The following is a 27,917-nucleotide window of genomic DNA, read 5'->3' on the forward strand; positions in this document are numbered from 1 at the left end:
GTTGCAATCAAATTCCTCAACACAATCCGCAGCTATTTACAAGATTTCAAAGATGAGAGAAGTCTTATGTGCAAGGCCTTTCCTTCGACATCAATCTAGTGCCCACACTTCGCTAGATCTATGGTTTATTTGTACGCATTCAATTTTTGGAAGCATTCAGGATGAGGAGATGTTCACATTTGAGTTCATCCTCTCCAACTATAATTTTATGTTCACCCGAATAACGATAGCCACTCCAACATCTAAAGGCATTGCAACACGTTCACACAATGAGCTTGTCGGAGCAAAGATGAAGTGAAGATCCTCTGATCAACATGCCCATCATTTATAGCTCTCAAGGACAAAAGCAAGTCTAGGCAGGGGGTTGTTAACTCTTTTTTGTATTTCCAAAATCCTTGATTCTAGCCTAGGATGTATTCACATTATGAATGGTCGTGGGTGGGCCAATGATGTATCAAAAGCTATCCATAACCATAGGCCTTGTATATATGGGTAGAGATATGAACTGGGCACTTAATATGGGTGGTCGTGCAAAGTCCATTTGTATATATGCAACTTTTGATAATGTGAATGGGAGAATTTGATCATTACTCTAGTGCAAAGTTTTCTTATTGTCTTGAGCTCTTTCTCTCTTTCTTGTTAGGATACATGCTTGTGTGTGTGGATGGAATGCATTGAGTGTGCATGCTTGCTTGCTTAAGTGAGAGAGTGATCGAGCACGATTGGAGAAGAAGGTAGTTCAAGCTTTCTAGCTTAATCGGTTTCAAAATTTTCAAAATTTTCAGCAACTTCAAAGTATGAAGGTCTCATGACAAGATTCATATTTGATATAAGATCTAAGTCCATGAGTGATACTAGAAAGGGATGATATACTGGAGCTCCACCATTTATCATACCAACCATTTGCATCCAAGGAGATATTCTAGGAGGAAAAAAGCTAAGTGTCTACCATTCAAAGTTATAGATAAAGGATAACTTATGATACCCTATCACTACCATTAGTGTGTGTTCAATGATGCGATTAAAATAACTTTGAGGATAAAGCCATTAATTTGAGCTTCTTTAACAAAGCCTGCTCAATAGGGGTCATGCAAACCACCCGACCCTCCTCAGTTGCATCAAAAGGATTGGTTTCTGGGGCACAGTGCTCCACAAAACATCGATCGAGCACAGAAATCCTTGAAGCTCATGCACATTTGACACCAAAAACAATGCACTCAATCATCCATCGAGATTTTGACCATGCTTCCAAGGGTGAAGCGACATCTGTACATGCTTATCATCTTTATCTTTGGTTCTATTGGCTGGAACTATCCTGGAATGTGAACATATGCTCCTTGTGGTAGACCACACCTGCGTGAGCATTCAACCATGGGTTGCTTAGAATAGCATCCACCTCATCCAATTGTGCCACCTTGAACAAACAATCCCCAAAAGCTAGCAAGGCATCCTCCAACGTCTCAGCAACCCCAAATCAGTTTTGACTTCTTCCGCTTCCCTCTGATCATCACAGTGGCTAAGATCATGCCACTAGTGTTGTCCATCGTTGTAGCAGCTTCAGCTGCTCAACCACATGGTCCTGGATGATGTCCTGTAAGGCTCCTCCATCAAAGAGTAACCTTGAGTATTGGGAGAACCGGAGAGCCGTGTATGTGGGAAAGTTTGAAGCCCGCGAACCGGAGTGAAGAATGCCTCCACTTTGGTATATGTTTGGGCCAACAGAGAAAATTTGGAGAGATTTAGTGTGCAATCCTTTTCCCTCGCAAGAGTATTTACTTGCAACCTTACCATTTTTCAAAGCTTCAATGACCAACATTGGCCATTTCTGTCCACAGCCAGCCTCCTCTGAATGGTGTGTATGCGGTCTCGTCTGGCCGTACTTGCCGGTACAGGCAGCAGAGCACCGCCGACAAGAAAAGCACAAAACATATAATGAAAACCTTAACATACGTTCTCCTTGTGAAGGTAGTCTATCGATCCCTTGAATGAAAGAAAATTGTTGCTGGTCTGTCACCACCAACCAGCATTCTGCACTTGGATGTGCACTATGAACAGGTGCAGAACCAAAGACCCGAAACCATGCAGTGTCGTGTCGTGCCCGTCTGGCACCAAGCTTGGGATGCACTGGCATGGCCAAGCGTGCACCCAGTTTTGGGCAAAACCCAAAATGGCCCGCAATTTGCACTTTTGGAGTCCGCCCAGCCCATGCGTCGTCCTCTGCTGGTCGGCCTGCTCGACTGCCTCGTCCTGGCCCCGTATAAGGGTAGATCCAGCCCCACTCATGACACCTTTCATGCATTGCAGCCCTCAGCTCTGGCAGCCTCCAAGCAGCCCACCAGGAAGCAGGAAGGGTCATCTATCTGTGTGATCTTCTGTGGCAGCCCACAAGGAGAAAATGCAAGTTCCTTCAGTTCAGTCAGTTCTCAGCAATAGACAAACAGTTCCAAAGACAAGTCAGTGAGCTGGATAACAGATACGGAGCAAGAGAAATCAGTTAAGAGTGATGAGTGAGAAAAATGCCTCCACTTTAGTATTATGTTTGTTGGGAGGGAGAGATTGAGTGTGCAATCCTTTTTCCATTTTTCCAAAAGCTTCAATGACCAACAATGAGTGAATGGCCTGTATGCAGTACTGTAACAGCACCATCCATCGACGGCGGCGAAGCACAAACAAACATAAGTTTTCCTTGCTTGTGAAGGTAGGTAGAGTCCTATGAAAACTGTCGCTACCTGCATCACCAAGAAGGCCAGATGCCTTAGTACCAGAAGAAGAGGAGTCTCAGAACTTAGTAGAGTACCAGGAGCTCCATAGAGACTATTATTGCTATTGCATAGACTCAAAAAGCTGCTTCAACAACCAAAGGGTCAGGTCAGTGGGGATTGATATTTTGAATTGAAGTGTACCCGATTGGGAAGTGGACCTTCCGCTGGCTGCTGCTGCTGCTGCTGCTGCATCATCTGCGACGACGGGGAGAAGCGCAGGGCTTTTGAAGGAGGCAGAGTATGTGGAGGCGTTCCGTTCTTTGCCGTGTGCGAGAGAGAGATCATCATCATATCCTCCATCCGATCTCGCTCTCTTCTGCCAAAATCCCACGCTCTTTCTTTCGCGCGCGCGCAGGCAGAGGACCTTCCTTCCAGTTTGGATGTTTTATATAATTATCTTGGGTGCGCCGGGCCTCTGAGGCAGTGAAAAACAGAGGCGACGCGCGCAGCCCCCGGGCAGAGAATGGCACGACGATCCTCACCCCACGCCTTTTATACCAGCCCACGCACGGCTTCCCTTTATGGGATCGATAGATAGATCACCCGCTGCCCGCGAGATTTCTACGCGCATGTGCGTCACGGCTTGATTCAAACTTTACTTATGCTCTTGGTCATCTCTAACAAGAGCATAAGTAAATTTCCGTTAAGAGGGAGACACAAAGCCATGAGACCCCACATGACCTCTACACGTGTATCCCCTCACTCGTTGCTTCTGATTTCTTGCCAGCCTTTTTTGGATAAGAAAACGACCTCACCTGCTCAGCGAATTAACGGGACGATAAACCACCAAACGAGATGTAACGTAGAACAATCACTTGCCTTTTGTGTAACTCGGGGAAGAAGAGTAGTCTTGAAACTTGTAGTGTGCTTAGCAAGTTTTAAATATTTTTTTTGGGGGGGCTTTAATCAAGATTTTCTTTTATTACTAACCTGCTTACTTGCTAAATTTCAAAAAGACCAGTATTCTTTATTTTCTCTGCAAAACCTTAAAAAGCCCTTATTCTTTTACGCACAAAAAAAAAAAGAAGAAGCCTTAATAGTCCTAAAAAGAACCACATTTTCGTAAGGTGAAAGAATCTAATAAACAACCTACACACAATACGAGGTTATTGCAAGAAGAGGCTTAAGATATTGCAGGCTCAAATAAGTATGTCCGGGGGGTTATCACTTCTTCTTCTTCTTCCAGTATTGAGACAGAGTGTTCCTCGGTCAACAAGCATCATGGGTCCCTCATCCTCTGAGCGTTTCCACAGACTCTAGCACGGCCATCTCCGATCATACGCCCTTGCAATGGAGCAAACTGATGGGGAGGAACTGGAACCGACTCCGTTTCCTACTAGGAAATCGAGAGTTAATAACCTTCTACTTATTACATATGATCTGTTTGTTGAATACACTGAGAGGAAGCCATTGGGAGGCTGAAAAGGGAGAGGCATGTCGGATGGATCACGGAGGCAGTTTTCCAATGAAAAGGAGAGGTATGCGGATGGATCATGGAGGCACGGATGCATACTAGCAATGCCTCGCAAAGGCACCATAGTGTGCGCCATTTTGTCGTGCAACGAATGACGGAAAGGGGACTCCTCCAACCCTTCTCCACTTCAATTGAACTCTTTCTTGAAAACCATATCTTTCCTCATTCGAATCCTTGACAACTGCGCCGCTTGTTCCAAGAGGCTTTGTTCGACTTAGGGAAAGAGCATGAAGCCAAACTTACGAAGCTTAAAAGGGCAATCGATTGTAACCTCTTAGGCCAATGAAGACAGTTTCGAGGTCGAACTAGCCAAACTCTGGCTTCTATTCCAATCAGGCAAGGAGTTTGAAAAAAAATTAGGATTTATTGATAGTGGCGTGCACGTCACAGTCTAATGTCCTATGAGACTTGGACCTCATTAGGTAGGCCCAGTCACTCCCACCACTGCACAAGTGCATGGTTCAAGAAGGTAACTTTGTGTATGGGTACATGTAAGAGCTAACCTTCAGTATTGAAGACAACATGTTCGAGTCCACATTCTTCATGATCTCCGTGAAGGAACTATAGCTAAAGAAATCCTTTTGGGAAGAAGCTGGAAAAGCAGTAACAATTTCCACATTCATTCAGATTTCCCACGAGGCTGCATTGGGGTAGTAGGGATCTCAAGTCATTCTATCTCTAATAGAACACAAGCCTATGAACCTTACTGTGATGAAGATTCACTGTGTAGCACCTGCACCTTTCACCATAGTGCCAGTTTTTTACCCTCCATCCTTAGAGTCCAATGAAAAAGAATACTCATCCTCAAAACGTTGCCAAACACCATGGTAGAAAACCATAGGCTTTTGCTTACAAAAGGTGGGTACCTAAAGAAAGCCATACATTGTGGTTGGAAGGCTCTAAAAGCACTCCACACATGAAACACCCTTAAGATATGAACCTGAACAGCCACCAAGCTAGGTAAGAGTGGTCCAAGATCATCCTATCTTACATGTCCCTTTGCAAAACACACAAACCTAGAAAGACAAATAGAAAAGCTGGTAAGTTCATGAAGAATAGAGGGTTTAATTTATGGATGGAATAAGAGAATATTCCTTTTTCCATAAACTTAATGTAACTATTAGAAATTTCTCCTAGCTGTAAAAAACAACTCTACCAAAAGCCAACCTAAGCACTACTCTAGGTGAGTGTCTACGGTTATGATCTAAGTCTCTACCATAACCTTCTTGGTAAACTAGTCCAAAAACTTATAATCTAATCTCATAAATAAGATTTTTAAGTAATCACACAGCTCTCACCTTCTCTTTTTACATGCATTTCACCTTCACTGCCTCTCATTTTCTTGATGAAATCAAAGCAGTGCGCACCCTCGAGCTCTCTCGTGCTGATACAATGCTCTGCCACCTTATCGGATGAATTGCCTCGTCTAGCGTGGCTCCCTCTCCTTCCTTATCCTTGACCCATAAAAAGGAGCCTAAGGGTGTGCATGAACACAATGAGCTAGTCAAACATTTTGTGGAACTGTTCTCCCCCTCAAGTGAGTGAAGTAATTTTGAAGATCTATTTTCCTTGGAACCAAATAAGCGCAGACTTCCTATGTGCACAGGGAGACAATGCCGTGGACCCAACCCAAAATTAAAGAGAAATATTTCTCTCGTCACATGATATTGGAGAAACTTAGAGTTATACAAGAAGCAATCATCCTTGGATCACTCTCTGACCGATATGGTATTAGACAGTGAATGAAGTCTTCACTTATTTTGTGCCATGCCAGAGAGTCTACATGTCAATATGTATATCCAAGGTGAGCACTCATCACAATATGAATCAAGAGCTTAACAATTCTAAAAGAAGACATAAGAGCTAGTTTTGTAAAAACCTTCAATAATATTATCAATGCTTCTTTTTATGGACTCAATTGTACAAATCAATTTTGTTAACACCATGAATTTAAGGCTATAAACACCTTAAGAAGAAGATGTTCAAAGAAGAATAAGAAGATGTTAATACCAAAACTTACACTTAAATGTTTTCAGATGGCATGACCTCATTTAGCTGGAGTGCCAGGGCTATCTCTGGTGGAAGACCAGATGACCAGATGACCGCCTTCGCTTTTGAGCATCTTGCTTCTCAATCTAAACCTAAACAAATTTCCCTAACTATCAATTTTGAAGAACTCTTATTTCTAGCTCAAGAGGATCAGGGACACCGATGGTTCAGAGGTCTACACATTTCTCCTTACCCTTTAGACCACCATCGCCCTTGAGAACATCATACTCACCAATAGTTCACAGGTCTACAAATTTTTCCTTACCCTTTGGCAATCCACCATCGCCCATGAGAACATCATTCTCACCATGATTTAAGGGATACTTGAAGTAGTGGATACAACAGTTCTGTATGCACCCCTACTTCCTAGCCTTTAAGCCCCATCAATCTATATATTAACTTTTATCTTATTTTGTATCACATAAACATATTATAACTCTCCCATGTAGATCCGACTTAGACTGGGGTGATTAAGTCATAAGATCTTATTATACATAAAATTCAAATAATAAAAACATCTTTTTTAGCTTTCTAATTAGTTTTTTAGACACTAAAGGATTGTTTGGAAATTTTTCCATCTCAACTTGTATATGGATTTATTCAATTCCAATAGTCGAGATGATGTTAATGTACCTTAATAAAGTAGTTGACAAGATAGGGAATAAAGAAATGAAAGGATATAGTCTTGCATATAGCTATGTCAAACTTTTTTTAAAAGGACTTAGACCCTTACTTGCTGCTTGTAGTAATCATGGGTGCTAGTAAAGATGTACCCACAATGAAGGCCGTGATGATGGGATAGAGCTATATTTAAATATTTTACAAATTAGTGATCTCAAACAAGAACTTTTCGAGGGGCTCCAGTATTGGGATGAGGATTATCACTCTTGTATAATTGAACTACCTATAGGAGATATCGAGATGATACCCCAAATTGTAATCATTTTCCACACGAGTTGGAAATTGTAGGCGTAGTAGATCATTATTGGGTCTTAGACATTGACAATACCTTTGATGATAGTGAATTCTGTGAGGAAGTCCTAGAACTCGATTTGCTTCTACCTGCCCACAAAATTTGCATCCCTGAAGAATTTATTATCCTTAGAGGCCTTGCTAACTTTTAAAGGATCAAGGCAAAGTATGGTCTTGGAACTCCATTTTTGGGCTATGATTATAAATAAGTGTTTGTATTCAGCTTAGAGTTTGTCTTTTCTAATATAATCTTTTGCATCCCTTATAAAAAGTGAAATAATGAGATTCTAAAAATCAACTTGTGGCAACTATCTTGACAATTATAAGTTATTTTTCCAATGGCATCTATTTAATAAGGAAGTTACAGATCGTCTTGTGATGGCCAACTCAACAATTAGATGGCATCTATTTAATAAGGAAGTTGTAGATCGTCTTGTGATGGCCAAATCAACAATTACGTAGTGCTAGTGTGCTGATGAGCATGAAAGAAAGCTTGATAGATCCTCCAAATAAGATTGCAAGGAAAGGGAGCCACATTTACTTCCACTCTTTATTATTTACTTCATTGCCATTATTTCTTTAGGAATTTTTGATTTGGACTATCGAACGCACTCTAATGGTAGTGGTAGAGTCTTGAAAACATAGTCCTTTGGTTATCTAGCTTTTTCTTTATTATCATTGTGTCCTCAATGTTATTTTATGTGGATCATTGAACACACACTAATGGAAATGGTAGAGTATCATGGTTTATCCTCAAGATTATCTTAATTGGATCATTGAACACACACTAATGGTAATGGTGGTGGGGTATCATGCTTTATCCTTTATCTGTAACTTTGAATAGTCACGACACTTAGGTTTTTCGCTCCTAAAATATCTTCTTAGGAAGAAAATGGCTTTATTTCAAGGTTATTTTAGTTGGATCATTGAAAAGACACTAATGGTAATTCGGACTCACCGGGGCGGATGTGGAAAAGGATCGGCTGATCCTGGAGGTGGCAGTCCATTTGCCAAATCTGTTGTTGTAGCATCATAGCCCTTCCACTTGGCTCTCTAGGCTATGTTGCTAATGTTTATATATGAAGGATATGCCTTGGACTAGTCATGGAACTTGCTCATGTTCATCAAGATTTGTAGAAAGATGCCAACCATGCTGCCGATTACATACACCTAATAAATATGATGATCAAAGGCGACATCTATACGAAGTAGTGAGCATATACATACAATCAAAGAATTCATCCTATGGTTTGTAGAACGATGCCAACCATGCTGTCGATTACATACACCTAGTAAATATGATGATCAAAGGGGACATCTATATGAAGTAGTGAGCATATATATACAATCAAAGAATTCATCCTATGGTTTTGAATTATCATACATGGTATGCAATCTTAAGAAATCCATGTACAGAGGTTGAAGTGCAGATAAAATCATTTTAAATGTAGAGCCTACTACCATGGTGGATGCAATTATGAACCATGCATAGACATGGATTTATGAAGAGGGCCTGACCAACAAGAGGGTCATATACAAGGCATTGCAAGCTAGTTCATTAGATTCTTCAACCTATGACCCAATCTGTATGGTAGTCCTCTACCACCATATTATGGTAGTGTGGTAGATTAAAGAACAAAGGTAGCCCAATGTGTTGTTCTTCATCACTACAATGAAACAAGTGGCCTACCCTACCAATAAGACGGACGGCGTGATGAGGCATTGCAAGCTAGTCCATTTAATTTTCCACATATGACGCAATCCGTGTGGTAGTCCTCTACCACCATATTATGGCATAGGTTAAAGAACAAAAGGTAGCCAATGTGTTGTTGTTCACTACATTGCAAGTGGCCTACCCTACCTTCAACAAGATGGATGGTGTGACGAGGTAGTGCAAGCTAGCCCATTGGATCTTGCCACCTCTAATCTACTAGTCCTCTACCACCTTATTATGGCATCAATTGAAGAACAAAAGGTAGCCAATGCACTGTTTTTCACTACACTCGACGAGTGGCCTACCATGTCTTTGACAAGATGGACGGTGACGAGGTGCTTGACTTCATCGAGCTGGAGCGCCAAGATTATCTTTGATAAGCATGGGAAGTGAGGAGGTCTAGGCCTAGTGAAAGAGCTAATGAAGAAGCCCAAGATGCCAACAAGGGTCAAGAGGAAGGAGACAAAGATCCACCCTTGGGCATAGCTACTATACTGATGAACAAACAAAGGATGCCGATGCTTTCCAACAGATAAAGAGGAACATCCCCCGGGGGATGGAATTCCTAGAGGAAGTGGACCAGTCTTGGGGGATGGAATTCCCAGCCAATGTTTTCGAGGAAGGAGACAAAGAGCCACCCTTGGGCACAACTTTGATGAACAAAAAAAGGATGTTGAGGCAAGTTTCTAAGGAGCTGCAAAACAAAGAAAGAGCTGTAGTCCTAGGGGATGGAATCCCTGGACCTCAACACCAATGCTTTTGAGGAGCCACCGGTCTCGCAACAACAAGAGGGCAACAACCACAAGAAGGAGGTGAGGTCCCGCTCGGTACTAATTAGAAAACGATGTAGCAATAGGCACGTGACCCCCTATGTGGTCATTTTAATCCTTCTAGCTTATTCCTTAACGTGGAAGAAAGAGTGCAAGAGGAGATTCCCAAGGGGGATGGTCACCAATGGTGGAGGGAGCTTTTCATGGCTACCCTCTCTCTCTACTTTGAACACTCTCCCTCTAACTATTCCCACCACCATTTTCGCCTACCACCTCCCACCCCCCAACCCAACCTAACCCAGCCTAGCCCCCTCCACCACCAACCTTGCCCCTCCCTTTCTCTCTCTATGTATTACCATCTTCCCTTCCTCTCCTCTCTCTCTCCAACCATCTCACATCTCTCCGTTGTCTCACTCTCTCCTTTGTCTCACATCTCTCTCCTCTCTCCAACCATCTCACATCTCTCCATTGCTTCTCTCTCTCTCTCTCTCTCTCTCTCTCTCTCTCTCCATCTCTTTGCTGACTCTCTATATCCTCATATGTCTGTCTCTATCCTTCTCTTTGCTCTCTCTCTCTCTCTCTCTCTCTCTCTCTCTCTCTCTCTCTCTATTCATCTCTTTGCTCACTCTCTATATCCTCCTCCTCTCTATCCATCTCTTTGCTCACTTTCTATATCCTCCACTCTCTCTCTCTCTCTCTCTCTCTCTCTCTCTCTATTCATCGCTTTGCTCACTCTCTATATCCTCCTCCTCTCTATCCCTATTCATCTCTTTGCTCACTATCTATATCCTCCACTCTCTCTCCCTCTGTCCTTCTCTTTGCTCACTCTCTCTATCCTCCCTCTCCCTCTCTCTATCCTTCTCTTTGCTCTATCTCTCCCTCTCTCTCTATCTATCGCTTCACTAATTCTCTATATCCTCCTCTCTCTCTCTCTCTCCCTCTCTCTCTCTCTCTCTCTCTCTCTCTCTCTACATAAATATATATATATATATATATATATATATATATATATATATATATATATATATATATATATATATCCTTCTCTTTTCTCTCTCTCTATCCTCCTCCCTCTCTCTCTCTCTCTCTCTCTCTCTCTCTCTCTCTCTCTCTCTCTCTCTATATATATATATATATATATATATATATATATATATATTATATATCCTTCTCATTTCTCAACACAGTACACTTGACTCATGTTATTCGTATAGATCCTTCGAGTCTACAAACTTAACACTACCTTATTCATCTACACAATACACAACATGTCAATTCTTTATTGCTTTGTATGACATTTTGAGTACAAACATTGTTGAAACTATCAATGATATCTTATTGATATTGCAAAACCCCAACATGCATTGCTCTTGCCCTCTCTCTCTCTGTTTTCATATGTAAAATAAGATCATGACATAATCATAACAATTGTTAAACCCAATCACTTGAACATTCATAAACAAGTATGTTCATTGCACTACAATGGCACCTTCATCAAGACATCCTCCACAACATCCTCTTCAAGATCAATACAAACAATGTTCATACCTAATTTGTGCACTACCATAGTACAATCTCCACATCCTGCGTGTATAAATCTCTACTATCACTACCATAGTACAATCTCCACATCCTGCATAAATCTCTACTATCACTTGCCCTTCTTGTTGAGAAATGTGGTACCAAAGAGCACAAGGAATTGGTAGGGAGTGAGTAGCCAAGAAAGTGCCAAGCCTAGCATGAAGCCACATGAGCAAAGGGATATATCCCACATTGATGTAAAAGCCCAAGGGTGTACATCCTCATATAAAAGGGGTCCATTTCAAGCAATGAAATCACATCACTTGCACACATCTCAAGCCTCTTTTTGAGTACAAGTCTTAATCTTATAACGTAATTGTGCTTAAGTTTATTGCACACACTCATCATCGTGAGTAAACTTAGATTACATCCACCTTAGATTAATCATATTAATCATGTTTAATTAGTACAGTATTAGGCTTGATTAGGTAGATGTTTTGCTAGAAAGAGAGCTTGATCCATGGATTTCAAGATGGGATCACAGCCATCCCTCTCCCCATAACTTCTCATTAGTTAATCTTTGCATAATTAGTGCTAATTTTATCATCAAGTTCACTAATCATCATCTTATCCTTTTTTCCCTTTTGTGGCCTAGATTTTCCAAGCTTCATTCTACTCATTCCCTTATCCATTTCTCAAGCCCTTCAAGCCACAGCTCCTCCACATCAAGGTAACCTCACATCCCGGAGGATTCAAGAAAACTATGTGAGCATTGGTGCAGTAGAGCAACACGGAGAGAAGCAGATAAAAAGACGAGCTGAGCAAGCTCATTCTACATTTTTCGTGTAATATTAGCTGGATTTCTTGCTTCAATTACCTTTATTACATTCATGGTAAGGATTCTATGCTAAAAGCCCTCTAAACTTCAAGTTATCCGAGCTCAATTTTTCCCTCCACCTCATTGCATTGCTAATCATCACATAATTAAGCATGCTTAATATCTATCATTAATTAATTGGTAAAAATTAGGTTAATTGGGTCTCAAAATTGAAAGCTTTAGGTTTCTTTTGGATTAGGGAACATCCATTTGCATTCTAATCCACTAATATCCTCCGTCATTGCATAATCTTGCACTTTGCATGATTTCACTAGTTTTTGGCTAACCAAATATATCAAGCTTAATCACTTCTTTCCTTACATCTTAATCATTGCACTCAAACTTGAAAATAATTCTTTGCATGCTTAATCTTGTAAGAGAGTACAGACACTGCCATAGAGACCTGCCCCACCACAAGCTCATGGTAAGACCCTCTTATGGCATCAAACATTGGAAAGTTCATTGGGGAAGGGTCACATATCCTCGGGCCAATCAAGCAAAACATGAAGGCATAAAGCACAATCCTAAGCATGTCTAAAGCACAAGTGCATGCAATGACCACAACACACAGGATGGCATCCACACTAAACGCATCAAAGACACATAAGGAAATCACAAACCAAACATCAAGTGGCAACAAGAAGAACTACGTCCACACCAAAGAAGCTGTCAAAGAGCCATGAGTCGAGCCAAATTGCAAAGACCAAGAGCCAAGAAACGGTCAAAAAAGTGAAGAAGGTAACAACATTAACATAAAGAACAAAGAAAGGAACAAGGGATCTTCATCAAGCAAAACCAAGGAGATCTCAAGCTAGCAGAAGCACTAAGCAACATCGAGCTACCAACCACTACCCTAGCTATCTGTTGTAAAAGAGGGGTCACCATATGAGTAGACACCCATCTTATCATCTTGTTTGTTGTGTGTATCTACCTAACCACCTGAGAGTAGCCAGTTGAGCACCCAAGGGGGGTAATGATTGTTGTAACCCTACTCTTAGAAGAGACCTCAAGACCTCATAGATAAAAAGATGTAGGGGAGAAGGAAGCTTGAGCTCTTGCAAGCACACACACACTCACACAAAACCTAGAAGAGAGGTTGAAAATTGTTCTTCTTCTTCTTCAACAAACGAGATAAAGTAACTAACACACATACTAGAGTATATACAAGTGGTCCATAATGTGAACACACTAAAGTGGAGTGGACAGGTGTGGACTAGTCGGTGTAGTCTAGCTGTAGAATCTCTGGCGAAGATATGTCGATGCTAGCTACCAAACTCGCCAGTGATGTAAATGTCGCGAACGGTCACGCACGTGCCTCGTGAGAGTGTCAGCTCATGTTGAGCTTGACATCTCAACACTCCCCCTCAAGCAGCTCAACTCTAGCTTGTGAACTCTGAGCATATCTTGAAATCTACGGAGCTTCTCAGCTCTCCCAAGGCCTTCGTGAAGATGTCAGTGACTTGATCTTGTGTGCTGATGTAGGCCAAGTCGATGTTGCTTGTTGCCAAGACTCTCTCCCTGATGAAGTGGTAGTGTACCTTAATGTGTTTCGTCCGCGCATGGAAAATTGGGTTTTCTGTAAACTGTATACTGTTAAGATTGTCAAAATATATGACAACCTTTCTCTCCGCATGAAACCCCAAATCAACAAGTAGCGTGCGTACAAGGCAACTATGGGTTGCTTCTTGCTTATCCATGTCACAGTAGCACTCCCCAAATGAAAACATCAACCCACTGGTAGATCTCCTATCTATAATACTACCAACCCAATCTGCATCTGTGTACCCATATAGCTCTAATGGTACACCTGCTACATAAAACAATGCATAATAAATAGTGGTCCTCAAATACCAAAGTGTGCATCCCACACTATCAAGATGTGGTTTATGCAAAACCTGCATAAACTAGCTCTCTAAGCCATCAATGTAACTCAAATCTGGCCTACTAATTGTGACATAGATCAAACTCCCCCACAATCTAGTTACATTGATGGCTCTCTAAGCCATCAATGTAACTCAAATCTGGCCTACTAATTGTGACATAGATCAAACTCCCCACAATCTTCCTGTACATAGTGGGGTCACTCCAACACATAACTTACATTCGCACTGAGCTTGCCATTTTGATCTAATGGAACTGAGATTGGCTTACAACTAGCCATCCCATACTTGGACAACATGTACAATACATATTGTCTCTGTGATAGCCAAATACCATCAGGTGTGCGAACGACCTCACTGCCCAAAAAGTAGTGCAAATCTCCCAAATCCTTGATGTCAAACTTCTTTTTGAGAAGACTTTTCACATGCTCAATCTCTTCCAAGTTATCACCCCAAGAATAAGATCATCTACATAGATGGTGATGATCACAATACCCTTATCACTCTTGCGCACATACAAAGAGTGATCTACATCTACCATATGAAAACCAATAGTGTGTAAGGTTCCCCCCTTTTCAAAAATGGGAGAAACGCTTAAGATAGTCCACTAAGTCTTATCTTAGAGAAAATTTCCTACTCATCGACACCTTGACCATACAGAGATTCAAGGATACGATTCATAGGTAAGACCTAGTTCTATCCCGCAGGGGGAGCGTGGTCTTCTAAAAATCAAACCACCCATAGGGTAATTGATCATAATTTGGGCAACTACTAGTCTTGATTCCTAGAGACAACGCTTTTTTCCTCATCCATGTAAGGCACAGCCGTTGGCCTAGTCTTCTAGAATAGAATTGCTCGAGAACCTATTTATCTAACGTAGGGCTTTCACTTAATATGTTGGAAAGCTACCCAACTAATCGGGTCCACCCGTCCGTAGGATGGTGCCGTCGGGGCATTCCATCCGCCCACTTTCCACCCTACTCACGCGTCAATTTATTTTCTAATTAATCCTACCACACTGTTTGACATAAACAAACATGTTCCTTAATTAAGGCCCTTTCACAAAGTTTATTAAAACAGCCTTTGTCTTTTTCCACAATACAATAATGCCAAAGATAAGATTTATAAAAAAACAAAGTTTAAACATGAATCAATTTCATATACAAGCCAAACTGGCTCTCTTATTCTTTTCCTTTATACCGCCGATGATCTAGAATTCGGCCTTCCAGCCTCCACATGCTGGGCAAAACCCTACGGGACCATACACCTCATCGTCGGCCGCTGGCGAGGACTCAAGCCGGCCTGTCGCCCTCTCAGGATCCATCGCTCGATCCTCCCGCCCCTCAGAGGGATGTATGCGCACTAGGGTGGGCTAATTCACCGCACTAGCCTGGGCCCTCAGAACTAGGCAGCATCACAATCACTTGCCTCAATCGGCAAACCTCATTCTCCCAATGGTATGAGGGATACCATGGGCCAACTCCGGGCCTTACTAACGTCTCCGCCGTCCGGCTATACAAGCACAAGAACGGGGCAGCGTCAAGGCAGGGAGAGTTGTACCTGTACCTTAATTTAACCAAGATAACAATCCATGTTACTTTCTTAAGAAAACAATCTTTTTCTCACACAGATTTTAGCATTTCAACTTGAGATTGCGATAAGATATTCTTTATTAAGGCATATGCTGTTGTTTAAAAGAATACAAACTTTAAATGGTAAATCAATCAAATAGATCACTGTAACAATCAATAGAGAAGCCGGGGCCATACCTCAACCCCTAAGAATGATATATAATTGAAAAACAAAATATGTATATACCTTATAGAAATTTGTCGTTTATCGGTGCCTTTGCTCGTTAACAAGAGCTTTAGAACTTGACATATGAGAATAGAGTCTTCTAATACCTTGTCTTACGATTGAAATCATCCAATCATCTCCAAGCTTTATCTCCTCTTACCCATACTGTGACTCTTCTCTCTTTCTAAGATCTATGGCAAAATAGCCTTCTCTTACAGGGCAAAATAGCCTTCTCTTACGATTGAAATCATCCAATCATCTCCAAGCTTTATCTCCTCTTACCCATACTGTGACTCTTCTCTCTTTCTAAGATCTATGGCAAAATAGCCTTCTCTTACAGGGCTACGGCATACTATTCTTTCTCTAAAAGAAAAGCTATGGAGTTTTGGTCTCTTCCTCTGAAAGACTATAGCAATCTAAGCTTCTTTTCTGAGATATTAGATAAGAATGAAGGGATATATGCATCTCAAACTCTAGGATTACCTTGAGGCTACTTACTGTCTTCTCACAGTTTTCTCTATGTAGAGACCCTGACAGAAACAGTAAACTGTTTCGGCCATAACTCTCTGATAAAAACTCAGAATATGGTCATGTAACCAGTCAAAAGAACGGGAACACATTTGGTCTACAAGCCAGCGCAAGCAGAATAGGCAAAAACATGTGTATATAGCCACAAACGCGCCATCTTTGGAAACGCGTTGTTTTTCCACATTTTTAGTATGCATGGACTCTAAATGTGTAAAAGTACTCTAAATATGACCTCTTATCACCTAAACTCGAAATTCTATTTTTGGGGATACTTATCTCTTAATAAAACTATTCTTATGTTCTTATTTCTTTTAGGATTTTTGAAGCTAATATTTTTATTCTAACACTTTTCTAATGTTTCTAGCCTTATTGTCTCACTCTTTCTAATTACACTCTCTTTTCTTATTAAAATCTATATTAAAAGAGACACATACATACATGGCTTGGGAGGGACGTTACAATCTCCCCCACTTAAAAGATTCGAGATGTCCTCATCTCGCGAGCTGGGGTAGTATCTAAGTAAATCCTCCTGTCTCATTCAAAGTGGTGTCCCCACTAGGTAAAAATCTTCTTTTATCTAAATATTGTTCTTAAAGAGTCATTTATTTCATGTGCTTGGCTCGTTTTGTTGTGCCTCCAAAAGGTCTTTATTATTCTAAAGTTAATTGGCCTTATTATCCTAATTTCATGCATTCATATACCTCTCATATGATATGAACCTTCGAATTCCTTATTCTATACGTCCATGTAATATGGTACTTAACAAATTGTCATGGAGAAACATAAGGGAATCAATCCTTTACGCAATCTAACCCATGATAGCAATTTCATAATCTTAGTATCGTCTTGTAGAATACCTCTATTCATCATGCACATTACTTCACATGAATCTTGCACCAATCCTCTTCTATTTTCTCATAAAAATACTTGTTGAATTCGATTATCTTTAATCCTGCTATCTCTATTTCTTGACCCAATTTTTTTGCTCTAGCTCATGATTCCTTGTAGCCAAGGGTGGGCTTGACGTTTCTCTTGAATTAGGAGACCTCTTCTTGATTAACATGGAAGGACTCATGTCCTTCTCGACACTTTCTATACAAAAAAACTTTATCACAGTCTCTGGCTATACTTTTGGCTTCTGAAATAGAGGATAGTTTTACATGAGGTTATTCAAAGGTAGATTAAGCTTCCAAATGAATCGATGGAGAAGAGTTACCTCATCCATCTCTAGAGTAAATCGGAGAAGTTTAACAAAAGTTTGGTGGTATTCTTTTAGGGTCTTTCCTTCTTGGGTTAGCTCCAAAAATTCGTTCATTTTATCCTCTCGAAATCCTAGAGGACAAAACCTTTCACGAAGGTGTACTTTCATGGCATCTCATATAACTGATTCTAGTTCTAGTGGTTAGATTGACAACAATGCTTCCAACTAATTTGGCATTTCTTATGATTTTCAGACACGAGCAAGGGTGAGCTTGCTTCTTTCATTGTATCCATTAAAAGTTCAAAACTATCAAATACTTATCATAGCACCACATTTGAAGGCAGTCAGGATTAATACATTTGAGATCTTCATTTTTTTGAGAATTACACATCTGGTATCTTGGGATTAACACATCCAAAGATTATCAGGATTGACACATCTAAGAGCATGATCCTCTGGGAATTACACATCCGAAGTTAGACTCATGTTTGTCTGAGATGGGTTCAAGATCTTGGGTGATCGTCCTAGTGTAAAGCATCCAATGGATGACATTCACACGTCAACTATTCAAACCTTAATGGAGTTATAATCTTAATATTTTATAATATGCAAGTTGATGAGATATATCCTGAAAATTCTCTAAACAAGTTTCGGTCTATCCTTCTAGTCATTCAGTCTCTCGCTAGTTTCTTAATTTGATCACCCTATGTTTTTTTCTCATAAAAGGTTTTCTCCCCAATCTTATTTCTCAAATTTATTATACAAATATCTTGCGTGTGCACCCCCAAGATACAAGCACAATTTCATAGGATGATTGTCTCAACATGTGAGGATATTCAAACCACTTCTATGGCCAGTAGAGATGATTGATTCGTCCTCATATGATAAACAATCACTTGTTTTAATCCCTTGATAGTTAACCTTTGAAAAACAAATCCTAGGAACTAAGATCGGCTCTGATACCACTTGTAAGGTTCCCCCCTTTTCAAAAATGGGAGAAACGCTTAAGATAGTCCACTAAGTCTTATCTTAGAGAAAATTTCCTACTCATCGACACCTTGACCATACAGAGATTCAAGGATACGATTCATAGGTAAGACCTAGTTCTATCCCGCAGGGGGAGCGTGGTCTTCTAAAAATCAAACCACCCATAGGGTAATTGATCATAATTTGGGCAACTACTAGTCTTGATTCCTAGAGACGTTTCAGGTTCAGAAGTCAACATTCTAGCGGGATTTCATGAGATGTGACATGATCCTCGGGACCCATGGGTCAGACAATATGCACCCATTCGTGATTCGAGGCATGACCCTTTCACTATGGTTGAAGGTTTTCCTGCGCCCATCATGATTCACGGGGATGAAAGCATTGCTAGAATACCACTCATTTCCCACATTCAAGCCCAATGAGCCATAAGAAGAGGAGCAGAGTGTGCATCGATTTATGTCCACTCTTAGTATAATGCAGTTCAGATAGCACTCGCAGTGGAGTAGAGGATGGCTGGACTCTTGTCTCAATACATCAACATTATGCTGTGAGATAACCTCCCACCCAGTCTCCAAGCACCTAGTAGACGTGAGGACCATCGCATAGAGTTGGTTCCTGGTTCAGAGCCTCCTAATAAGTTCCCATATTGCCTTTCTAAGGCGCAATAGAGAGTGAGCTAGAGCACTAGTTATCCTAGCTACTCTGGTCTGGGATTATCTGGCCATGATTCTCCCCATCTGCCGCTCCCATCTTGTTTGTCCAAAAGACGGATAAGAGTGCATGCTTGTGGACTACAGGGTGCTAAATAAGCTAAGAATTAAGAATAGATTCCCCATTCCTAGAAGAGAGTGCATCCTAGAGCGACTCAACGGTGTTAAAGTTTTCATGATTCTTCATAGCCTTTGTCATGTTGACGTCTCACCTATGCAGCACTAGAAATCTACACAGCGAACCTCAATCCAAAATTGGGTCAAGCCTCTGACCTTGTTGGGGGAAAAGATGTTGAGGAGACCAACATGGCCCTCCCTAAGAGAGAAACCCCCATTAGGCTCTACCTAGGATGATTGCATGGACATCTGTCACCTAGGTAAGAAGGTGGCTGTTGATTGACATGCTCACCCCTTGGTTGCCGTGGGGGCCAAAAGTGGGGGACCAAAAAGTGTGGATGTGGCCCAAGAGATGGATCTTGCAATGCATGGTCCCTAATTCCGACAAATGATGCTCTTGTACAATGTCTATATTGCCCTCTATAAGGCGAGTTCCTCCACAATAATATCCTCTTACACCTCATGCTATAGGTGTCGCTTAGACCTCGAACGTTTCATCAGAAAGTCCACATGGCTAGGAGAAGAGATTACAAGGTAGGGGTCACAAGCTAGGCCCGTCCTAAAGCTAGGGTTGTAGGTGCTAGTAGGTGACCCATCTTGGGTTACATGCCTCAAGTGTATGGCTACCATCACATCAACCTCGATTGCAACGGGCTCATAAGTTAGGGGTCCGCCCCTTTTTGATGTTCGATACCTACGATTGCTACGCTTGCCGAATGTTTTTGCTCTTTGCAGGTGGGTCCATTGAAGAGACTATGGGGGGAGGGCTTGAGGAGGTTGTTTGGGCACCACGATTGGGCGGTGTGCTAGAGCCTTGATTTCCCATGGCTCATAATGATTGTCGCACGGTTGAGCAAGGTGCCGACAAGGGCACACTCATGCTAGGTGACCCATCGAGCAACAACCATTTCCTGAGAAGTCTAGTGAATTCCACTTGTTAGTGGAAGAAATGTTATACATATAGCTAGTGGATTGCAACATGACAAGGTACACCCTTCAAAGAGTCTACCTATTAGTGAATTCTACATGTTAGTAGTGGAAAAAATGTTATACATCTAGCTAGTGGATTGCAACATGACAAGGTAGACCCTTTAAAGAGTCTGGAACCCTTTTGCCCTTGCAACGACATCTACCATCATGGGAGGGATTCAATTCCCAGATACCAAGCTAGGCAAGTAAACCAAGTTTAAATCCTGAAAGTAAGGCTAATGGATCTACGTTCAAAGAGAAACCATGCTTGCATTGGGTATAGCATAATTGGGAGCCTCACACTATTGATGTGACTTGACAACAAGGACTTTGCAGGCACAAGAATTTCACAAGGTCAATGATGGAGCAAATGCATCAAGGCCCAACCATTGTGTGCATATACGAAGTGGGATGTAGCTTGCATACAAAGGATGCATCCAATTTCACAAGGTCAAGGATGGAGCCAATGCATTGAGGCCCAACCATTGTGTGCATATCAAATTCTAAGGAACTAAAGAAAGTCCCTAGAAGATTTACAAGACTAACTCTACTCCCTAATACATATCAACCATTGTGTGCATATCAAATTCTAAGGAACTAAAGAAAGTCCCTAGAAGATTTACAAGACTAACTCTACTCCCTAATACATTAGTTTAAAGTCATGTTTCCTTGTTTGATGTAAAATATCAAGAAGACACCTGAGCCACAAAGGTATGCAAAACTAAAAGGAAACAAACATTGGGAAGAAGCAATGAATGAGGGGATGAACCGACTCCATTTCCTACTAGGAAATTGAGAGTGAATAACCTTCTACTTAGAGATGATCTGTTTGTTGAATACACAGAGGAAGCCATTGGGAGGCTGAAAAAGGAGAGGTATGTCAGATGGATCATGGAGGTAGTTTGCCAATGAAAAGGAGAGGTATGTCGGATGGATCATGGAGGCACGGATGCATACTGGCAACGCCTCACAAAGCGACGACAATGTGAGCCATTTTGTCTAGGTAGTGTCTCCATAGTTTCATGAGACAAAAACAACTCCTAGTAACTCATTCGAATCCTTGACAACTTCCGCCACTTGTTCCAAAATGCTTTGTTGTTGGACTTAGGGAAAGAGCATGAAGCCAAACTTAAGAAGCTTAGAAGGGCAATCGACTGTAACATCTTAGGCAAATGAAGACAGTTTCGAGGTCGAACTAGCCAAAGTTTGGTTCAATTCCAATCAGGCAACGAGTTTAAGAAAAAATTAGGATTTATTGATAGTGGCATGCATGTTGTGACAGTCTAATGTCCTATGAGACTTGGACCTCATTAGGTAGGCCCACAGTCACTCCCACCACTGCACAAGTGCATGGTTCAAGAAGGTAACTCTGTGTATGGGTACATGTAAGAGCTAACCTTCAGTATTGAAGACAACATGTTCGAGTCCACATTCTTCATGATCTCCGTGAAGGAACTATAGCTAAAGAAATCCTTTTGGGAAGAAGTTGGAAAAGCCATAACAATTTCCACATTCATTCAGATTTCCCACGAGGCTGCATTGGGGTAGTAGGGATCTCAAGTCATTCTATCTCTAATAGAACACAAGCCTATGAACCTTACTGTGATGAAGATTCACTGTGTAGCACCTCCACCTTTCACCATAGTGCCAGTTTTTTACCCTCCATCCTTAGAGTCCAATAAAAAAGAATACTCATCCTCAAAACGTTGCCAAATACCATGGTAGAAAACCATAGGCTTTTGCTTACAAAAGGCGGGTACCTAAAGAAAGCCATACACTATGGTTGGAGATGCACTCCACATGAAACACCCTTAAGATATGAACCTCAACAGCCACCACGCTAGGTAAGAGTGGTCCAAGATCATCCTATCTTACATGTCCCTTTGCAAAACACAGAAATCCAGGTGGGAGTAGCGTCATTTCTAGAACGACTAGTACAAGTGGAAAGAAAGACAAATAACGAAGCTGGTACGTTCACGAAGAATAGAGGGTTTAATTTATGGACGGAATTAGAGCATATTCCTTTTTCCATAAACTTAAGGCAACTATTAGAAATTTCTCCTAGCTATAGAAAACACAAATTTCTCCTAACTATTAGAAATTTCTCCCTAGTTGTGTAAAAATCTATAAGAAATATGTATAAGATACACAAATCCTCTGGGTATTAGAATAAAAGCTTGTGCATGTGGGCGCATATGCATAATTATAAATGTAATAATAATTTGAGGATATAAAGTAACTTAAAAACATCAATTTCTAGAAACCAATAGAAAAAAAGGGTTGGTTTAAATAAATTACACGAGAGCAATATGTTTGAGGTAATCATCCAATAAAATAATTTTCTCAAGCGGTTTTGTTGCCTACGCCCAACATTGAAAAAGATCTCACCTACTAAGCAAATTAACGCGATAAATCACCAAGCGAGATGTAACATAGAACAAGCACTTCTTTTGTGTAACTGGGAGAAGAGTAGTTTTGAAATTTTGAAACATGTAGTTTGCTTAGCAAGTATTGATCTTGAAGTTATCTTTAGTGGAATTAATTTTTTTGTTGCTTTAATCAAGATTTTTAAAAAAGGTTTAACAAATACTTGTTTAATTTTGAAAGGACCAATATTCTTAATTTTCTATGCAAAACCTTAAAAGTTCTACAAAGACCAATAAATACTTCGTAAGTTCCAAAAATGCTTTTATGACCTAGTAAAACCAGGTCATTAAAGCATGTGCGTACATGTGCGCAGGCATAATTATAAATGTAACCATAATTTGAGAATATAGAGGAATTTAAAAAGATTAATGTTAAAAACACCAGTATAGTAATGTGCATTCATTCATGGGGTCGAAGAAAGTGGAGATATAAAGAAGAAAAATATTATCTCCACTAGCTCAAATAAAGAAGAAAGATATTCATTCATGGGGTCAAAGAAGTTGGATATGTAAAGAAGAAAGAAATTATATCCACTAGCTCTCTCAAGGACAAGAGCGATTCTTCAAATTCTAAGGAACTAAAGCAAGTCCCTAGAAGATTTTCAAGACTAACTCTACTCCCTAATAGATTAGTTTAAAGTCATGTTTCCTTGATGAAGACACCTGAGCCACAAAGGTATGCAAAATTGAAAGGAAACAAACATTGGGAAGAAGCAATGAATGAGGGGATGAAAAGAGGGAGTGGGTATTGCAAACTAAAGCTTGTTGGTTGAAGTGTGGAAAAACTGCCCTTGAACCTAGAGGTGTCTCTGTTAAAATGGTTGACGGTTCTCTAGAAAGACCATTAGGAAATGTTAGCAAAATGTGCATGGAAACAAGTGGAATTACCTTTGCAAATGATTAATGTCAACTTGGCTAATCACAGTGCTCACCTAGTCGTCTCACCCAGTCATCACTAGATCTCCCATTGATCTAGAATCGGACACAACATCTCATTCAAGAAAATCCCTAGAGGCAAGTGTTTTGTCTAATGTGTAAAGGCAAGATTTTAGATCTTAAACAATGAATATTTTTCGAGAAAGAGGACATTATAAATGAAGCCTTAGCGTAGATCTTAAAAAGTTAACATTATAAATGAAGGCCTTAGCGTAGATCTTAAAAAGATTGAAGCTGAAGTGAACGAACAAAAAAAGGAAATCATGTTAATTCTAGATCCCACTTATTATGAGAATTGAATGCAACTATTGTCAACCCTGGATGTGGTCTAACTTTAATTGGTTTAGAGTTCTGGATCTACATGCAATCATTTCGATACTTGCTCACTCAGTCTCAGTAGGACTTATCTCCTCTCCAGCTTTGTTGATGACACTTTCCTTTTTAGTTCATCTTTAATATTGATAATGTCTAAGGTAATAAGGAGAATTTTGTTATCGATGTGCTTAGTCAAAGGCCACATTGAAGAGAAACTTTTTCATTTCATCTTTCATATTGATTATGTGTAAGGTAAGTGTCAAGAATCTTCTTGCTCTCTAGCACATTAGCCATAGTGCTAGTGGTTCGTATAGATCCTTCGAGTCTACAAACTTAACACTACCTTATTCATCTACACAATACACAACATGTCAATTCTTTATTTCTTTGTATGACATTTTGAGTACAGACATTGTTGAAACTATCAATGATATCTTATTGATATTGCAAAACCCCAACATGCATTGCTCTTGCTCTCTCTCTCTCTCTCTCTCTCTCTCTCTCTCTCTCTCTCTCTCTCTCTCTCTCTCTCTCTCTCTGTTTTCATATGTAAAATAAGATCATGACATAATCATAAAAATTGTTAAACTCAATCACTTGAATATTCATAAACAAATATGTTCATTGCACTACGATGGCACCTTCATCAAGACATCCTCCGCAACATCCTCTTCAAGATCAATACAAACAATGTTCATACCTAATTCGTGCACTACCATAGTACAATCTCCATATCCTGCATAAATCTCTACTATCACTTGCCCTTCTTGTTGAGAAGGAAGAGCACAAGGAAGAGGTAGGGAATGAGTTGAGTAGCCAAGAAAGTGCAAAGCCTAGCATGAAGCCACATGAGCAAAGGGATATATCCCACATTGATGTACAAGCCCAAGGGTGTACCTCCTCATATAAAAGGGGGCCAATTCAAGCAATGAAATCTCAAGCCTCTTTACGAGCACAAGTCTTAATCTTATAACTTAATTGTGCTTGAGTTTATTGCACACACTCATCATCATGAGTAAACTTAGATTACATCCACCTTAGATTAATCATGTTTAATTAGTGTAGTATTAGGCTTGATTAGGTAGATGTTTTGCTAGAAAGAGAGCTTGATCCATGGATTTCAACATGGGATCAGAGCCATCCCTCTCCCCATAACTTCTCATTAGCTAATCTTTGCATAATTAGTGCTAATTTCATCATCAAGTTCACTAATCATCATCTTATCCTTTTTCCCCTTTTGTGGCCTAGATTTTCCAAGCTCCATTCTACTCATTCCCTTATCCATTTCCCAAGCCCTTCAAGCCACAGCTCCTCCACATCAAGGTAACCTCACATCCTAGAGGATTCAAGAAAACTAGGTCGGCGCTGCACAAAATCGTTTTTTTTAACAAATTGGTTATTTTAGCCATTCAATGAGTGCGCATCAAATTAGGACAAGCCCTCTTAGGATCTTGCAACCCATTACCCAAGCACTCGACAGGTTGAATCTTGTGAGCATTGGTGCAGTAGAGCGACACGAAGAGAAGCAGATAAAAAGACGAGCTGAGCAAGCTCATTCTTCATTTTTCGTGTAATATTAGCTGGATTTCTTGCTTCAAGAACCTTTATTACATTCATGGTAAGGATTCTATGCTAAAAGCCCTCTAAACTTCAAGCTGTCCAAGCTCAAATTTTCCCTCCACCTCATTGCATTGCTAATCATCACACAATTAAGCATGCTTAATATTTATCATTAATTAATTAGTAAAAATTGGGTTAGTTGGGTCTCAAAATTGAAAGCTTTAGGTTTCTTTTGGATTAGGGAACATCCATTTGCATTCTAATCCACTAATATCCTCCGTCATTACATAATCTTGCACTTTGCATGATTTCACTAGTTTTTGGTTAACCAAACATATCAAGCTTAATCACTCCTTTCCTTACATCTTAATCATTGCACTCAAACTTGAAAATCATTCTTTGCATGCTTAATCTTGTGAGAGAGTACAGACACTGCCATAGAGACCTGCCACCACAAGCTCATTGGTAAGACCCTCTTATGGCATCAAACATTGGAAAGTTCATTGGGGAAGGGTCACATATCCTCGGGCCAATCAAGCAAAACATGAAGGCACAAAGCACAATCCTAAGCATGTCTAAAGCACAAGTGCATGAGATGACCACAACACACAGGTCCACACTAAATGCATCAAAGACACATAAGGAAATCACAAACCAAACATCAAGGGATCTTCATCAAGCAAAACCAAGGAGTAGTGGGGGTCCACCTTTGAAACTGCCCTTTTGGTCTTGGCTTTTGGGTGTCTTTTTTATGGCTTCCTTATATCAAAAGGGTTCAGTGTGACCATGTACCTATGTTAGTGGAGTTAGATCCACAACAAGTTTCAGCAAAGCGATTGAATCAACTTTGTTTTTCAAAGACATGTACTAAGTTTCGGTTGTTGTAGAGGTAATGGAATGGTCTCTGGGGAGATAGATTCAACACCAAGGTGTGATCTATCCAATCAATGTGGCACTTGTTTTAAGCCATGCAATTGCGGCTTAGGATCACTTCTTTAGTCATTTCATTTACATTAATCACCTAGAAACTACCTTCGAAGGGATTATTTCTAAAGTGATCCAATTGTGGCTTAGGATCACTTCTTCAGTCATTTCACCAAATGAATTAATTTTTATGTTAATATCTTGTAACTTTGGATGGCCAAGAGGTAACCAAGTTTTGTAAGACATTCCTGAATCTACCAATCCCAATCCCCATTTTTGTTCTAAACCCTAGCCACAAACTAGCTACTGGGTTTTATTTCTTTTGTTCTGAATCTACTAGAGCCCCAATGCTTGTGTAATACCTATTTTTTGTTCTGAACTCTAGCTAGAGATGGTGGCAGGCCGGGTTTTGTTTCTTTTTCATCATACTGGAGTGCAATGGCTTCAACCGTATTGATTTGCACACAATATGTTTCCAAGGTTGTAGTAAGCTTTATGTGAGCCTCACTGAGTTATCTCCTTTCTTCCATTAGAGCTACTTCACAACATGATGCGTTCAACATGTACAATGGAATTATCTCACCTTTGGAATTTACAAATTTGGGTCTCATTTTGTGTTAGACCACATCCAGGGTTGACAATAGTTGCATTCAATTCTCATAATAAGTGGGATCTAGAACTGACATGATTTCCTTTTTTTGTTCGTTCACTTCAGCTTCAATCTTTTTAAGATCTACGCTAAGGCCTTCATTTATAATGTTAACTTTCTAAGATCTACGCTAAGGCTTCATTTATAATGTCCTCTTTCTCAAAAAAAATTCATTGTTTAAGATCTAAAATCTTGCCTCTACACATTAGACAAACACTTGCCTCTAGGGATTTTCTTGAATGAGATGTTGTGTCCGATTCTAGATCAATGGGAGATCTAGTGATGACTAGGTGAGACGACTAGGTGAGCCCTCTGATTAGCCAAGTTGACATTAATCATTTGCAAAGATAATTCCACTTGTTTCCATGCACATTTTGCTAACTTTTCCAAATGGTCTTTCTAGAGAACCGTCAACCATTTTAACAGAGACACCTCTAGGTTCAAGGGCAGTTTTTCCACACTTCAACCAACAAGCTTTAGTTTGCAATACCCACTCCCTCTTTTCATCCCCTCATTCATTGCTTCTTCCCAATGTTTGTTTCCTTTCAATTTTGCATACCTTTGTGGCTCAGGTGTCTCCTTGATATTTTTCATTAAGGAAACATGACTTTAAACTAATGTATTAGGGAGTAGAGTTAGTCTTGTAAATCTTCTAGGGACTTGCTTTAGTTCCTTAGAATTTGAAGAATCGCTCTTGTCCTTGAGAAGCTTATTTGAGCTAGTGGATATAATATCTTTCTTCTTTATATGTCCAACTTCTTTGACCCCATGAATGAATA

At 40.3% G+C, this 27,917-nt stretch overlaps 1 protein-coding gene across 1 annotated transcript; it reads right to left on the reverse strand.

Annotated features, from left to right (window-relative positions):
* Nucleotides 1–1,989: 1,989 nt before the first annotated feature.
* LOC147611456 (uncharacterized) lies at nucleotides 1,990–3,140 on the reverse strand. The gene is made up of 2 exons (XM_086784964.1): nucleotides 2,904–3,140; nucleotides 1,990–2,729 (listed from the first exon to the last, which is right to left on the reverse strand). The coding sequence occupies exons 1-2, from the start codon at nucleotides 3,060–3,062 to the stop codon at nucleotides 2,424–2,426; spliced, it is 465 nt and encodes a 154-aa protein (XP_086641090.1). The 5' UTR covers nucleotides 3,063–3,140; the 3' UTR covers nucleotides 1,990–2,423.
* Between the last annotated feature and the right edge of the window lie 24,777 nt (nucleotides 3,141–27,917).

Source organism: Cibotium barometz, chromosome 47, assembly GCF_041138505.1.
Source record: "Cibotium barometz isolate CiBa-2024 chromosome 47, ASM4113850v1, whole genome shotgun sequence".
In the NCBI taxonomy this organism is placed as follows: Eukaryota; Viridiplantae; Streptophyta; class Polypodiopsida; order Cyatheales; family Cibotiaceae; genus Cibotium; species Cibotium barometz.

Excerpts from the sequence above, each read along its gene's own strand:
- LOC147611456 (XM_086784964.1), bottom strand. The coding sequence starts at position 3,062 with ATGGAGGATATGATGATGATCTCTCTCTCGCACACGGCAAAGAACGGA. Across the intron at positions 2,730-2,903 it reads AAGGTCCACTTCCCAATCGG|GTAGCGACAGTTTTCATAGG; the intron begins GTACACTTCAAT and ends TTGGTGATGCAG.